We start from the raw sequence: 15,237 nt of genomic DNA on the forward strand, positions 1-15,237 counted from the left end.
GTGTTTTTCCTTTTTTTTTTTTTTTTATGATAGTAGAGAGAGAGAGAGAGAGGCAGAGACACAGGCAGAGGGAGAAGCAGGCCCCATGCACCGGGAGCCTGACGTGGGATTCAATCCCGGGTCTCCAGGATGGCGCCCTGGGCCAAAGGCAGGCGCCAAACCACTGCGCCACCCAGGGATCCCAGCTGGTGTCTTTCCAATGAGGAAACTGAGATACGAGCGGCTGGGCGTCCTGCCCAAGCTCACACAACTCCCAGATGTGACCCTGGGACAGCCTGGGTTATTGTGGTTGATGCTCTATTATCTCTCATCTGTAGAGACTGATCTGTCCATGTGCGGAAGAGCTGAAGTATGTTTTGAGCATGTTCAACCAAGTCTCCAACATGAGACCACCTCTAATGAGTTGTAATTAAATTCATTAATATTGATCATTACAGGCAAGTTGTGATTTTTTCAAATGTAAGTTTTCCTCAGCATTAATAAGAAAGTTATTTTTTTTTCAGTGTATGTTTTCTTCTTCAAAGGCATAGAGGTGTGTTTTGTTGTTGTTTATTTTTTTAAAAAAAGAGAAAGCATGCACAAACGTAGGGGTGGAAAGGGGCAGAGGGAGAGAGAGAGAGAGAGAATCTTAGGCATTCTCGGGGCTGAGCACAGAGCCCAACTCCAGGCTTGATCTCACGACACTCATGACCTGAGCTGAAATTAAGAGGCAGACGCTTAACAGACTGAGCCATCCAGAAGCTCCAAAGGCATAGAGGTTTTAAGAAACATCAAAATGGTCGAAGTGTAAGAACTCTGAAAAATCGTGAGGGAAATTCTCAGGAAACAGTAGAAAGGATCCCCCAAAGTGTCCATGCAGCATACTTTCCAAGTTTCCATTACTTCTTCCCCACCCATCCCAGCACCCCCCCATTTGAGCTGGAGATCCAGATAGTTTGGGGACGGTGACTTGATCCCCCCCCCCCGGGGATGGGGTATGTGACCTGGCTTCAGCCATTTGCCTCAGTTGTCTGCCTGTCTCCAGTGATTGGGTTTGTTACAGATATGCCACCTAAGTCAATCCAATCAGAATAAATCTGGGTCCTGGAAGTCTTGGGGAAAGAGGCTGTCTTCTACCTACTGAAGAATAAGGAAGTGTGAAGCCAGACAAGCTGCTAGCACCCATCGTGGCATTTTTTAAAAAAATATTTATTTATTTATTTATTTATTTATTTATTTATTTATTTATGATAGACATAGAGAGAGAGAGAGAGGCAGAGACTCAGGAGGAGGGAGAAGCAGGCTCCATGTCGGGAGCCTGACGTGGGACTCGATCCTGGAGGACGTGGGACTCAATCCTGGGACTCCAGGATGGTGCCCTGGGCCAAAGGCAGGCGCTAAACTGCTGAACCACCCAGGGATTCCCCCCCCCCCGCCCCCATCGTGGCATTTGTAAGGGTAAACAAGGGAGACCTGAAAGATAAAAAAGACTGGGAGACTTGTGCTGTCCTACAGGATCAAACCTTACCTAAAGTCTCACCTTAACCCTGGGGTTCTAGTTTTGTAAGTCCATAAATTGCCCATCATTCAAGCCAGGTTGAGTTGGGTTTTTGGTTATTTGCCACCAAAGGTGTCCTTAACGGGTATACCCTTCGGGGCTGAAATGCAACCACATGTCTTCAAAGGCCAAAGAACTACAAATAGAATTGCTAATGGCAGGAAGAGTGGAGCGCTGTGGGATTGGACACAGGGAGGTAGCAGATGTAGATCCTTTTAATTTTTTAAGATTTTATTTATTTACTTGAGAGAGAGAGAACATGAGGGGGGCGCAGAGAGAGAAGCAGATTCCCCACCGAGCAGGGGGCCTGATCGGGGGCTCCATCCCGGGACTCTGAGATCATAACCTGAACCGAACGCAGATACTTAACTGACTGAGCCCTCCAGGGGCCCCTAATGGAGAGGTTTCTTGGACCACCATTTGAGACCACTACTCTATTACAAAACTGCACACACATCCATACACTGTTTACAGTAAAACTGAGGATCTCTCTTTTTTTTTTTAAACTGAGGATCTCTTTAAATTTTTTCTTTTTAATTTTTTTTTTATTTATTTATGATAGTCACAGAGAGAGAGAGAGAGAGAGAGAGGCAGAGACACAGGCAGAGGGAGAAGCAGGCTCCATGCACCGGGAGCCCGATGTGGGATTCGATCCCGGGTCTCCAGGATCGCGCCCTGGGCCAAAGGCAGGCGCCAAACCACCGCGCCACCCAGGGATCCCTAAACTGAGGATCTCTTAATAAAATGGGTGGATTGTACCAATGTCAATTGCCTGGTTGTGATATTGTACCATAATTTTGTAAGATGTAACCATTGGGAGAAATTGGATAAAGAGCACAGGATCTCTCTGTATTATTTCTTACAGCGGCATGCAAAGCTACAATTATCTCAATAAAAATTTCAGTAGGGGCATCTGGATCTCCTGCCAGCACCTCCCATTGGCTGAACCCAACCATAAGCCAGAGGGCAGAGGAGCCTCACAGCTGCAGTGTCTGAGAGCCCAGTACAGGCTGAAGAAAGATCTGGTAAGTAGAGATCATCAGCACAGTAGCAGAAGGTTGGAGGACAAGCCCAGCGTTTACTCAGCCATATTAGCAGGTATAGAGATCAGCTCAACATGCTCTAACTCTTAGAAAGCTCTCAGAATGTTTCATCCTGCTAGGAATTAAGGAATCAATGAGTTAGCATTTCCCCCATATCTGATGAGTTGGTTTTATTTTCATTTTTTTAAGATTTTCTTTTAAAGCAATCTTTATGCCCAGTGTGGGGCTGGAACTCATGACCTGGAGTTCAAAAGTTGCACGCTCCACCTACTGAGCCAGCCAGGCACTCTGAGTTGGTTTAAATTTTTAATTACTCAAGTAGAAATCCTTTTCCTGGTAAGTAAATAAAATACTATTTTTTAAAGATTCTATTAAGTAATCTCTACACTCCATGTGGTGCTCAAACTCACAACCCCAAGATTAAGAGTCACACACTCCACTGACAGCCAGCCAGCTCCCTCGGGAACTAAAATATTATTGATGAGATTAAATATGCCAAGGACCATCTCCCCAGTTCCCATGCCCTCCCGAGATACCCCACTATTAACTTGGGATATATATGTTTGAAAACCTTTTTATGCATTTTGAGATGCATCATATAGCTCCAAGGCAATATATAATATTTGTATGTGATTGTGATTAAGCTTTTTATTTTGATGTAATTCTAGATTTACACACAGTTGTAAGAAATAATACAAAGAGATCCTATATGCCCTTTACCCAGTTTCCTCCTGATGGTAACATCTTGTAAAATTATAATACGATATCACATTGATTCAGTCGGGATACAGAAAATTTAACACCACAAAGCTCCCTCACTACCTTCCATCCCTCTTAAGCCCTCGCAGCCACTAATCTGCTCTGCATTTCTATAATTCTGTCGTTTCTTTCTTTCTTTCTTTCTTTTTTTTTTAAGATTTTATTTATTTAGAGAGAGAGCAAGCTAGAGAGAAAGCACAAGCTGGGGTGGGAGGCAGAGGGAAAGGGAGAAGCAGACTCCCCACTGATCCAGGAGCCCGAGGTGGGGTGCAATCCCAGGAGCCCGAGATCATGATCTGAGCTGAAGGCAGATGCTTACCCTACTGAGCCACCCAGGCATCCCTATAATCCTGTCATTTCAAGAGTGTTGTATAAATGGAATCCTATCGTGTGTAACTTTTGGGGATGGGCTTTTTGCACTCAGCATAATTCCCTGGAGCTTTACACAGACAGTTGTGTATCAAGAGTTTACTCCTTTTTATTGCTGAATGGTATTCCATATTATGTATGTACTATAGTTTGTTTAACTACCACCTGTTAAAGGACATCTGGATTGTTTCCGATTTTTGACTGTTACAAATAAAACTGCTGTAAATATTCACATGTGAGATGTTGTGGGAACACGACTCTCCATTTCTCTGGGATAAATGCCCAGGAACACAACTACTAGGTCATGTGGCGGTTGCATGTCTAGTTTTTTTAAGAGACTGCCAACCCTTCTTTTCCAGAGTGGCTGTACCATTTGTGCACTCACACCGACAATGGGTGATCAATTTCTCCTACATTCTCACCAGCATTTGATGTTGTCATTATTTTTTAGTTTAGTCATTCTGATAGCTGTGTAATAAGATCTCATTGTGGTTTTAATTTGCATCTCTCTAATAGCTAATAGTGTGGAACATCTTTTTACGTGCTTATTTCCCATCTGTGTATCTTCTTTGGTACAATGTCTCTTTACATCTTTTGCCCATTTCCCATTTGGACGGTTTAATTTTGAAATTTTTTATTTATTTAAGTAATCTCTTCACCCGACAGGGGCTCGAACTCACGACCCCAAAACGAAGAGTCACAGGCTGAGCTAATCAGGCACCTTTGGAAGTTTAAGTTTTTACTGTTGAGTTTCCAGAGTTCCTTGTAGTTCCTCGAGGCACAGTCCTTGATCAGATAGACAGTTTGCAAATATTTCCTCTCAGTCTTTAGTTCATCTTTCTAGCCTCTTAACATGGTCTCTTGCAGTGGAAAAGTTTTCGGTCATGTCCAGGTGATGAATTGTCCTCTTACAGATTGAGCCTTTGGTGTCAAGTCTAAAACCTTTTTACCTAACTCTAGATCCCAAAGATATTCTTTGTATTCTTTCCCCTAAAAGTCTCATATTTTACATTTAAGTCTGTGATCCATTTTGAGTTCATTTTTATTTTATTTTATTTATTCATGAGAAACACAGAGAGAGAATAGTTGTTAAACCTGTTGCAAAAAAATTAAAAAACCTGTTGCAATATCTCATTACATAATGCATTAATAAAGGGGCATATACATTGCTAATTATAAACTTGTTTTTATGTTTTGGTAACTGGATTTCAATATAATGAATTTTTCTTCATAGTCCTGTGTATTTAATATTATACATTAAAAAAAATCTCTGAACCAATACATGATTATACGTGATTATAGTAAGGTTGCAAGACACAAGGTTAACATACAAAAGTCTATGCTTTTCTTGTACAAAATTCAATATAATGAATTTTTCTTCATAGTCCTGTGTATTTAATATTATACATTAAAAAAAATCTCTGAACCAATACATGATTATACGTGATTATAGTAAGGTTGCAAGACACAAGGTTAACATACAAAAGTCTATGCTTTTCTTGTACAAAAGCAATGGACCAGGGCACCTAGGTGGCTTAGTCAGTTAAGTGACCAACTTGATTTCTGCTCAGTTCTTGATCTCAATGTGGAGCCTACTTAGGAAAAAATAAAAAGCAATGAACAAGTTGAATTTGAAGTTAAAAACACCATTTACATTAGCACCCCCGAAAATGAAATACTTAGGTACAAATCTAAACAAAGTATGAACAAAATCTATATGAGGAAAATTTTAAAACTCTAATGAGCGAAACCAAAGAAGATCTAAAAACGGAGATAGTCCATGTACGTGGATAGGAAGACTCCCTATTGTCAAGATGTCAGCACTTCCCAACCTAATCTGTAGATTTAACACAATCCAATCAAAGTCACAGCAAGTGAGTTTGTGGATATTGACTAACTGAAAGTCTATACAGAGATTCCAGAAGGCCAGAACAGCTAACACAATGTTAAAGGAAAAGAAGAGAGTTGGAGGACTGACAGTATCTGACTTCAAGGCTCCCTATGAAGTTGCAAGAGTGCAGACACTGTGGTGTTGGGAAGGGCTAGACAAATCAGTGGAACAGAGTGGAGAGTCCAGGAACAGACCCACACAAATATAGTCAATGATCTTTGAGAGGCATGTCGATGGAGAAAAGATAGTCTTTTCAACAAATGGTATTGAAACAACTGGACATTACGTGCAGAAAACACGAATCTGACCTTACATGTTTCACAAACTTAACTCACCATGTAGCGTAGATCTAAATATAAAGTGCAAAATTATAAACTCCTAGAACACAGCACAGGAGAAAAGCTAGGGGACCTTGGATCTGGTGATGACTTTTTAGACACTAAAAGCACAACTCATGAAAGAAAAAAATCAATGAGGTTAACTTCTTCAACTTAAAAATTTTGGCTGCTAAGAGGATGAAAAAAAAAATGCTGCCTCCCTCTCTATCAGCCTTGAGAACCGTGGCTTTAACAAAACCTGGAAATAACATCAATGCCACCAAGAGGGGATTAGTTTCTAAATTTTTTTTTAATTTTTATTTATTTATGATAGTCACACAGTGAGAGAGAGAGAGAGGCAGAGACACAGGCAGAGGGAGAAGCAGGCTCCATGCACTGGGAGCCTGACGTGGGATTTGATCCCGGGTCTCCAGGATCGTGCCCTGGGCCAAAGGCAAGTGCCAAACCACTGCGCCACCCAGGGATGCCCGGGGATTGGTTTCTAAATGATCCCATTAGAATGGAAGCCTTAATAGTGGTACGTGTGCGATGTTTTCTATTGCCTCTCCAGCCCCACTCTTCTTACTGACTGTTTCACCCTGCTCTGGACCCCAGGAGGCTGGCCTTTGGCCTCCATTGGGTGTAGCCAATTGGGAGCCTCGTGGTAGGCCTGATGAGAGGAAAAGAGTATTTATTCTCTGAGAGGTCAGAGTATATTTAATCCCCAGGCTTCCTCCCTACGGGGCCACTACAGTTTGTGTATTTGTCCATCCTGTGAGCAAGATTGTCCTTCCCACGTCAGGTAACCACTCTTTCCCGTCTCTCCCCTCTCTGGGCCTAAGGATGACAGACATTCACTTACCCAGGGCCCCAAAGCCTTGCACTACCCCTTGTCCTTTACCTTCACCATTCAAACCCTTTGTAAATACTCCTGGTATTAAACCCACCTCAAATTATCCTAAATTGATTGGGCCATCTGTTTCCTGCTGGGGCCCTAAGTGATACAGTATAATTAAAGATGTGGAGAAATGCAAATGAGAGATAATGGTAAGACATAAAAAGTAGGCTACCAAACTGTACACAGCCTGGTTTCCATTTAGGAGGAATTGTTCCTAGAAAGAAAAAAAAAAGAGGGGGGAGAGAGGGAGATAGCAGGTGGAATTGCTACTAATTGTTAAACAGAATTACCTCCAGGAAGTGGGGTTAAAGACTTCCTCTAACTCTCCAAGTCCTAGGTTTGTGTATTGACTGAATTTTTGAATGTGTTACTTTGGTAATTAGAAAACATATGGGGCAGCCCGGGTGGCTCAGCGGGTTAGGGCTGCCTGCAGCCCAGGGCGTGATCCTGGAGACCAGGGATCGAGTCCCACCTTGGGCTCCCTGCCTGGAGCCTGTTTCTCCCTCTGCCTGTGTCTCTGCCTCTCTCTCACTCTCTCTGTGTGTCTCTCATGAATAAATAAATAAGATCTTTAAAAAAGAAAAGAAAACATATGCACAAATAGGCTTAAAATTCCTGCACATTGGACACATGATTCCAGAACTAGGCTGAGGGGAGAGAATCAGGTCGTGGAGTTACAGGTGGGTATTTTTTTCTCCTTTATGCACTTCTGCATTTTCCATGTACTGGCATTGCTAATTTTATCAGAAAAAGTAGTAGGTTTGTTTTTCAGTTTTTTGGGCTTTGTGTGGTTTTTGTTTTTTTTGACAGTAGTTCCAAGGTGAAGTAGATTTTATTTTTAAACTAAAACAAGGAATTGAGAAAGACAGAGGGATCTTGAGCTGGATGATTGCTGGAAAAATGAATGAGATACTGATGGAGCTAAACAAAATCCGAGACAGAAACAGGAACAAGAGACAAGGGAGGCCTCTACACAAGGGGAGAGAAAAGGAATGGAATGAGATGAACTGGGATGGAGAGACAGGAGACTGCGTCACATATGCAGGGGCAACTATGCCTTAGAAAGCCTTGGGGCTGGACAGGTGGAGGTTCAAATCCAGCCTCTGCCACTACAGCCTACCTTGGAAAAGTACCTCCGCTTTACTGCATCTCAATTTTCTCCTCTACAGAACTGGAAGTAACAGGAGGATAGTAGGATACCCCTTGTCCTGTCCTTTCTTCAGCATTAGAAATGACCCCTGAGTACGGTTTACGTACAGGGTCTCGTACCCAGCGAGCACCACATAACGGCCGCTTGTTGCACTAGAACAGAGTTAAGGACTCCGAGGCTGATGACAAGAAAAAGGACACAGAGTGGGGCAGAGACCAAAACTGGAGGCAGGTTTTGGGGCCGAGCCCGGGCTGGCACCGTGGGCGCGGGTAAAGTCCTCGCCCGCCGCCGGCTTCCCCCGGGCCTGCGGCCAGCGCTGACGTTCGGAAAGCTCAGCCGGGCCGCGGGAAAGCCCGCTTGCTCCCCGCCGCTCCGCCGCGCACATAAAGCCGCCATGGACGGTGCGGGCGGCGCTGCCGAAGGTGGGCACCTCCCGGGGACGGTGGCAGGCAGGTCCCGCCGCCGCACGACGGAGGCACCGGCCGCACGGCGCAGGGGAGCGCGGAGCGCGCGGAGCCCACGGAGCCCGCGGAGCCCACGGCGCGAGGACGTCTCCGGGCTCCTCCGTCCCCGCCGCCGCCGCCACCGCCGCCGCCGCCTCGGGGGTCGCTCAGCGCCGGCGCTCGCAGCACCAGCGCGGGGCTCGGCCTCTCGCCCGCCGGCGCTCGCCTGCTGCGGGAGCGGAGATGGGGCCGCGTGGCGCAGCCGCCGTGGCCGTGGCGCTGTGGGTGCTGGTGGCGGCGGGCGACGCGGCGGAGCCTGGCGCGGCGACGCCCCGGCGCTGCCTCCTGTCGCACTACCGCTCGCTGGACCCCAGGGCGCTGGCGGCCGTCCAGGCGCTGCGGGACCAATACGTGAGTGACGCCCAGGCCTCCCCACGCGGCCCCCGGGGCCTGGCCGCGGCCCGGGTCTGCGACGGCCGTGGCCCCGGGCGCCCAGCAGGCGCCGCTCGGGCCTGGGGGCAGGGCGCGGAGCCCCGAGGTGGCGGGAGCCCCGGTCGCGGCCGGGCGCGTTGGGCGCGCGGGAATGCCGGCCGTCGGGGCGCTTCGGGGCCTGGCGAGGAGGCCCGGCCTGACCCCGGCCTCGCCCCGCAGGAGGAGGACACGCTGAGCTGGCGGCCGCGCAACTGCTCCTTCCGCCCGAGGAGGGATCCTCCGCGGCCCTGGGTGAGGCGGCCGAGCCGTCGCGGGGGCCCGTGGGGGGCGGCGCGGGCCGGGGCCGCGGCCTGTCTGACTCCCGGCCGCCCCCCGCAGTCGTGCGCGCGCCTCCGCCTGGTGGCCCGGGGCCTGGAGGACGCCCAGGCCGTGCTGAGCCGCCTGCGGAGCCCCGAGAGGTTGCCCGGCACCGGCCCGACCCTGGAGCTGCTGGCGGCCGCGCGGCGGGACGTGGGGGCCTGCGTGAGTGCCGCCCGCGCCCCCGGCCCCTCGCGCCCTCCCCGCTCGCTCCGCGCCCCCGGGGCCTCCGCGCCTCCGGGCCCCCGCATCGCCCCGCGCCCCCCGCGCCTCCGCGCCCCTCCGCGTCCCCGGGGCCTCCGCGCCCCTCCGCGCCCCTCCGCGCCCCTCCGCGCCCCTCCGCGCCCCCCGGGGCCTCCGCGCTCCCCGGGCCTCTGCGCCCCCCGCGCCTCCGCGGCCCCGGGCCCGGCCCACCCGCTTGGCCAGTCTGTTCCCCGGTCACGGCTCGCGTGGTCTCGGTGTCCCCCGATCCCGGCTTCGGTGTGCGGCCGGGAGGGCCACGGGGCCGCGTCCCAGGGACCCTGGGTCCTTCGGCGTCTCCATGTCCCTCCTGCTCCGCCCGCAGCTCGAGCTGGCCCGGCCAGGCTCCCGGGGCAAGTCCGTGCGGCCGCCGAGGAGGCGTCCCCAGAGGCGGAGAGCTGTGAGTGGCGCGGGCGGGGAGCGGTTCGACTGCCGGCGGGACGCGCGGCTGGGACGGGGCTGGGCGCGCAGGCCGGGAGGGCGAGCAGGGGGAGGCACCTCGTCCGGGAGGGAATTCCCGGCTCAGCCCCCGCTCCGCCTCCTTCCCGGGCTCCAGGACTCGCCTCGGTGCCACGAAGCCAGCGTGATCTTCAACCTCCTGCGCCTGCTCACGAGGGACCTGAGGCTGGTGGCGGACTCCGGGCCTTGTCTCTGACCCCCGCGGTGGCGCCGCGGGCCCCGGAGCTCTGCAGGCGGGGTTCTGAGGTCGCGGCCCTCTGGGGGACGGACGGAGCGGGGGCCGGGGCCGGGACCGGGGGCGGGGGCGGCGGCGGGCTCTGGGCCAGTGGGCGCCGAGGCGGCGCGGGCGGCTCTCAGGTGCGCTGGCCGGACCTCGACCCGCCTGCACGGGGTACCAGAGGTGCGGGCACTTTCCCAGGACCAGACCGAGTTCTCCGGATGCGGCCTATCTCCGTGGGTCGAGCTGCCCTACGATCTTCCAGGCGCCAGGTGTGGCTGGAAGAGACTCGAGTCTGGAGTCTGCCTTGGTCACTGACCACCTGGTACTAGGGACAAGTTTCTATTCCTGCGGTTACCAGAACCCCAGAGCCCCTCCTCCAGGACAGGTCCCACCTCGGATTTGAACTTTCAACTCCCACTTTGAGACTGTACGAATCTGTGACTCTTGAATCTCCCCAGTGGGGAGGCCACATATACCCCTGAGGGATTTGGTAGTGAAAAGTCCTAAAGTCCTTAAATTATTTTTTTTTTCGATTGTTACTTATGCATGTCTTGTATTTGCAAGTTCCTGTCTATATCTGCCATTCTGTCTGCTGTTGTTAAGTTATTGCCAGTTATTAAATATTACCACATTTGCGTTGGTGTTTCCCTGTGACCATTTTGGGGTGCATTTTTCAGTAAAAAATGCTGAGCCAGGGAATTCTGGTGACTTGAATTTCTGTTCTGACCTTGTCATTTAATTTTGGAGTAACTCTGGGCACATTGCGTCTTTCTGAGCCTTGGTTTTCTCATCTCTACAATGACAGTATCGTACTGTCCTTGCACATGAGTAATGTACATTGAAATAGTGTTTATAAAGCTTCCAGGTGAGGTCATAGTGTGGTCTTAATAAGTGGTCTCCATTAAATAACCACACACACACAAAAGTACAGAAACAATTGTACTTTTTTTAACTCGTCCAGATTTGTGGGCTGGCAATCTTTGCCGCTAACTGCGTGCCTCATTCCCAAGGTCACACAGCTAGTGAGGGTTAGAGCCAGGTCTGAATGCTAGACCCTTTAGTTCCAGAGCCTATGCCTTTAGCCACCCCACTGAACTATCTTTCCAAGAAAAACTAGTACGGAGGCACTTGGGTGGCTCAGTCCGTGAGCCTTGGATTCTTGATTTTAGCTCAGGTCGTGATCTCAGGGTTGTGAGATCGAGCCTGAGTCCAGCTCCACACTGCGCATGGAGCTACTTAAGATTCTCTCTCTGGGCAGCCCGGGTGGCTCAGCGGTTTAGCGCTGGCTTTAGCCTGATCCTGGAGACCCCAGATCCAGGGCCTGATCCTGGAGACCCCAGATCGAGTCTCGCTTCAGGCTCCCTGCCTGCTTCTCCCTCTGCCTGTGTCTCTGTGTCTCTCATGAATAAATAAATAAAATATATTTTTAAAAAAGATTATTTCTCTCCCTTTCCTTGTGTCACCAACCCACCCCAATAAAAAAGGAAAAGAAAAAAAAAAACGAAAGAAAGACAGACAAGTATGAAGTTTAGGAATTTTGAGGTGAGATGACAGTTTTCAGAATTCGCTCTTGATGTAATGTTTTCTCCCCTGAAGTTGACAGAAATGGACAGGTGCACTGGTAGGTGAGTTGGGTACATCCCCACTCTTGGTTTTGAAACATTTTTATATGTCAGAGCTCAAAGATTTTCCCAACTGAGAACTTCCGTCTACCCTGTCTCTGGAATTATGAATGAGGGAAAGAAGGGGTTCAAGTGAGGGTCCAGTGTCAAAAAGGACTCAACACATTCTGTCCAAAAAATTCATCACCTCCAGGTCCAGAAGATCTAGTGACACAAGGCCAGAGACTGCAATGGTCACTGTCAAGGTGCCAGACAAAATTCCTTAAAATTCTGCCCTTATCACTTATCACTTACTTGGCTGTGTGACCTTGGGCAGATCTCTTAACCTCTCTGAGTCCCCAGGTTACTACTTATTTGCAATGTAGGCAGAGCACAGTATGTGCTTGGTGTTAACACGGGCATTCAATTCTACATTGCGGCAAAACCCCCGTGACCAGGTGAGACACTAAAACAAAACGGGGTGTCTCTGTTTCCCTTTTGCACTGTTGCCTTTATCTAGAAGGCTCCTCCCTCAGATCTTCACATAGCTCCCTGCCTCATTTCCTGTAGGACTTTGCTCCAACGTCATTTTCTTAGGCCACCTCATTAATACAAACTCCCTCCTGCACGCTGCTCTCATTCCTGCATTATTTCCCTCCATTTTCTGTTTCCTGACATAATACATGCCATGTGCTCCCCAGCCCCGCACCCCACAACACTGTCACTCTTCCCTAGTAATGAGCTCTGTGAAGGATTGTTTTATGTTAGGGGATCCCTGGGTGGCTCAGTGGTTGAGCGCCTGCCTCCGGCCCACGGCGTAATCCCGGAGTCCCAGGATTGAGTCCCAGGATCCAGTCCCAGGATCGAGTCCCAGGATCGGGTCCCTCATCGGGCTCCCTGCATGGAGCCTGCTTCTCCCCTTGCCTGTGTCTCTGCCTCTCTCTCTCTGTGTGTCTCTCATGAATAAATAAAAAAAAAAATCTTTTTTTTTTTAAAAAGGATTGTTTTATGTTTGTTTGTTCTCCGTGCTCAATTCCTGGCACTTTGGTCAGCACCTGACAATGTTCCAGCTGAGAAAATACTCGGGGAATACATGAAGGCACTTGTCACAACTGAGCCTCCCTTGGGGTCCTGGGGCACAGCCCAATTCCTCAGCAGAGCATCATTGCCTTCCTGTTCTTGGACACTGAAAGATGTTCGCAGAGGCTGTCCCCCTCCCCTGTTCTCTGTCAATAGCAGGTGGGGACAGGTGGGGGAAGAGCTGGCGTGCGCTCTTAGTTCTTAAGTGTTTTGCCTTTCCGATCCCCTCTTCCTGCACCCAGCAGGCTTCCCTGTCCCTTACACAGCCTCCCTCTTGCAAGTTCCAAGTTCCAAGGTGCCTCTTCCCTCCCCTGCCTGCATTATGAGGGTGCCTCTGTGCCCTCCCACCCAAGGCTGACTCTAGCCCCTTCCGGGGCACCGGGACGCCTCGTGGTGTGGCCACCACTGCCCCAGCCCCGAGGATTCATCTTCAGAACTCACCTTTGCATGGGCAAACTCTGAACCAGAGTCCAGTTTCTCTTTCGCTCCAGTTGCTCAGCCGGCTCTGGGCTTCCCCAGCCCGGGGCCTCCCCTGGTGGTGGCTGTCAACCTCGGGTTGTGTTTTCACTTTTCCTACATCAGCTGGAATTGCCTACCTGTCCAGGTTAAAAGCTGCGCCATGGGGCCCAGGCATGAATTCCATCCCAGACAGAGCTGGAAGTTCAGAGACGTAGACGGAGCAGTCAGCTGCGACCCAGGAGGAGACGCTGAAGTCAGAGACGCCAAACGAGACCAGGCGAGGACTCTGGTGACAGTGTCAGAGGGGACATCTGGATTCCACTATCCGCTGAAGGAGACCAGGGTCCAAGAATGAAGCTGGGTGAGCCCCTCCTCACAGTCCCCAACCCCCACCTACCCAGAGGAGGTAAGCATCCTTGCCGTCCGCACCTGATGCTCCCTAACCCCTCACCTGTGGGTCCTTCCATCTCACAGATACGGCCGTGGGCTGCGTGCTGGTGCTGACAGCTGTGGTGCTGACGGCGACAGGAGCAGTTCCTTTCCCCAAGCCCCTCGGGGTCCTCGCAGATGCACAGGGCTGCCACTTGGCCCAGTTCCAGTCTCTGTCCCCACAAGAGCTGCAGGCCTTCAAGAGGGCCAAGGACACCTTTGTGAGTCTCCCTCTGCCCCACCTCCTGGGGGCCAGGCTCTACCTCTGCCTCTCTGGGTTACCATGCTGCACCCCCCCAAACGGGGACCTGCCCCCTTCCCTCACCAGGCTAACCTCCCCCAATCCCGCAGTGGGCAGACTCCTGTCCTCCTGCGGTGGAGGTGCCTCTATCACCTTCTGCACATTAACCTGGGCTCCAGTCCTACTGGGGTGGGCTTCTCCCCTCTGTCCCTCCTGCTGGGGGCTGACCTCCGCCTGTCCTCTCCAGGAAGAGTCACTTTCCCAGAAGGCTTGGAGCTGCCGCCCCCGACTCTTCCCCAGGACCTGGGACCTGCAGCAGCTGAAGGTGAGGGCATAGCCAGGCCCGCCCCTACCCTTGCCTGGTCCCGATCCTCTGGCTCCTTAGGTGGCCCCTCCACCTTCTTCTCACGTGTCCCTCTCTCCTCATCCTCCCCTCCAGCACCACATCCTTCTTTGAGCACCTTGGCTGTACCCTCTCACCTGTCCCTTGGCTGTCACCCTTACCTGTCCCTTGCTTAGGCCTTCCCACTTGTCCTCTCCTGTGTGCAACTCTCACCTGTCTCGGTCTCCTGTCCTCAGGTGTGGGAGCGCCCCGTGGCCTTGGAGGCTGAGCTGACCTTGACACTGAAGGTCCTGGAGGCCATGGCTGACTCGTCCCTGGGGGACATCCTGGACCAGCCCCTTCACACGCTGCGCCACATCCACTCCGAGCTCCAGGCCTGTGTGAGTGCTCGGGGCACCTGGGCCCTGTCTATGGGTTCCGGGCATAGGGGACCTCACCCCGCCACCTCAGGCCCTGCCTCACATGCCACTCGCCTCTGCCACAGGTCCCAGCTCAGCCCCCAGCAGGCCCCCGGTCCCGAGGCCGCCTCCACCACTGGCTGCAGCGCCTCCACGATGCCCCAGAGAAGGTGACCAGGGAGTGACCTGTATCTGGGGACAACTGGGATCCCAGACGATAGGCAGCCACTGACCCAGCCCTTCCTCCCCACAGGAATCCCTCGGCTGCCTGGAAGCCTCTGTCATGTTCAACGTCTTCCGCCTCCTCACCTGGGACCTGAAATGTGTGGCCAGTGGAGACCTGTGTGTGTGATCCCCGAGACACTCCTGCACCCTGTCCTGACATCCTAGATATTATTTATACATACACCGACAACTTTTCTTAATGCATTGCCAGCAAATCATTATTTATATACTTATGTGTGTGAATTCTCAAACTTGGAACCAGTGAAATGTTTATTTTTCTACTTTGTATAAAAATTGTGCAAATAAAAAAATGAGGAAAAAATGCTCCTTGTGGTGTGGGACTGTG

The 15,237-nt window shown here is 51.1% G+C and overlaps 2 protein-coding genes across 2 annotated transcripts; both read left to right on the forward strand.

The window, feature by feature from the left end:
* The first annotated feature begins 8,358 nt into the window (after window positions 1–8,358).
* Window positions 8,359–10,091, forward strand: LOC129500130 (interferon lambda-4-like). Its single transcript, XM_055310255.1, has 6 exons — window positions 8,359–8,386; window positions 8,460–8,818; window positions 9,059–9,130; window positions 9,218–9,361; window positions 9,762–9,836; window positions 9,993–10,091. The coding sequence occupies exons 1-6, from the start codon at window positions 8,359–8,361 to the stop codon at window positions 10,089–10,091; spliced, it is 777 nt and encodes a 258-aa protein (XP_055166230.1).
* A 3,515-nt stretch (window positions 10,092–13,606) lies between these two features.
* On the forward strand, window positions 13,607–15,018 carry LOC129500131 (interferon lambda-3-like). Its single transcript, XM_055310256.1, has 6 exons — window positions 13,607–13,616; window positions 13,730–13,905; window positions 14,173–14,250; window positions 14,505–14,648; window positions 14,753–14,836; window positions 14,920–15,018. The coding sequence occupies exons 1-6, from the start codon at window positions 13,607–13,609 to the stop codon at window positions 15,016–15,018; spliced, it is 591 nt and encodes a 196-aa protein (XP_055166231.1).
* The last annotated feature ends 219 nt before the right edge of the window (window positions 15,019–15,237 follow it).

This window comes from Nyctereutes procyonoides, unplaced genomic scaffold (genome assembly GCF_905146905.1).
Source record: "Nyctereutes procyonoides isolate TBG_1078 unplaced genomic scaffold, NYPRO_anot_genome, whole genome shotgun sequence".
NCBI classification, from domain to species: domain Eukaryota; kingdom Metazoa; phylum Chordata; class Mammalia; order Carnivora; family Canidae; genus Nyctereutes; species Nyctereutes procyonoides.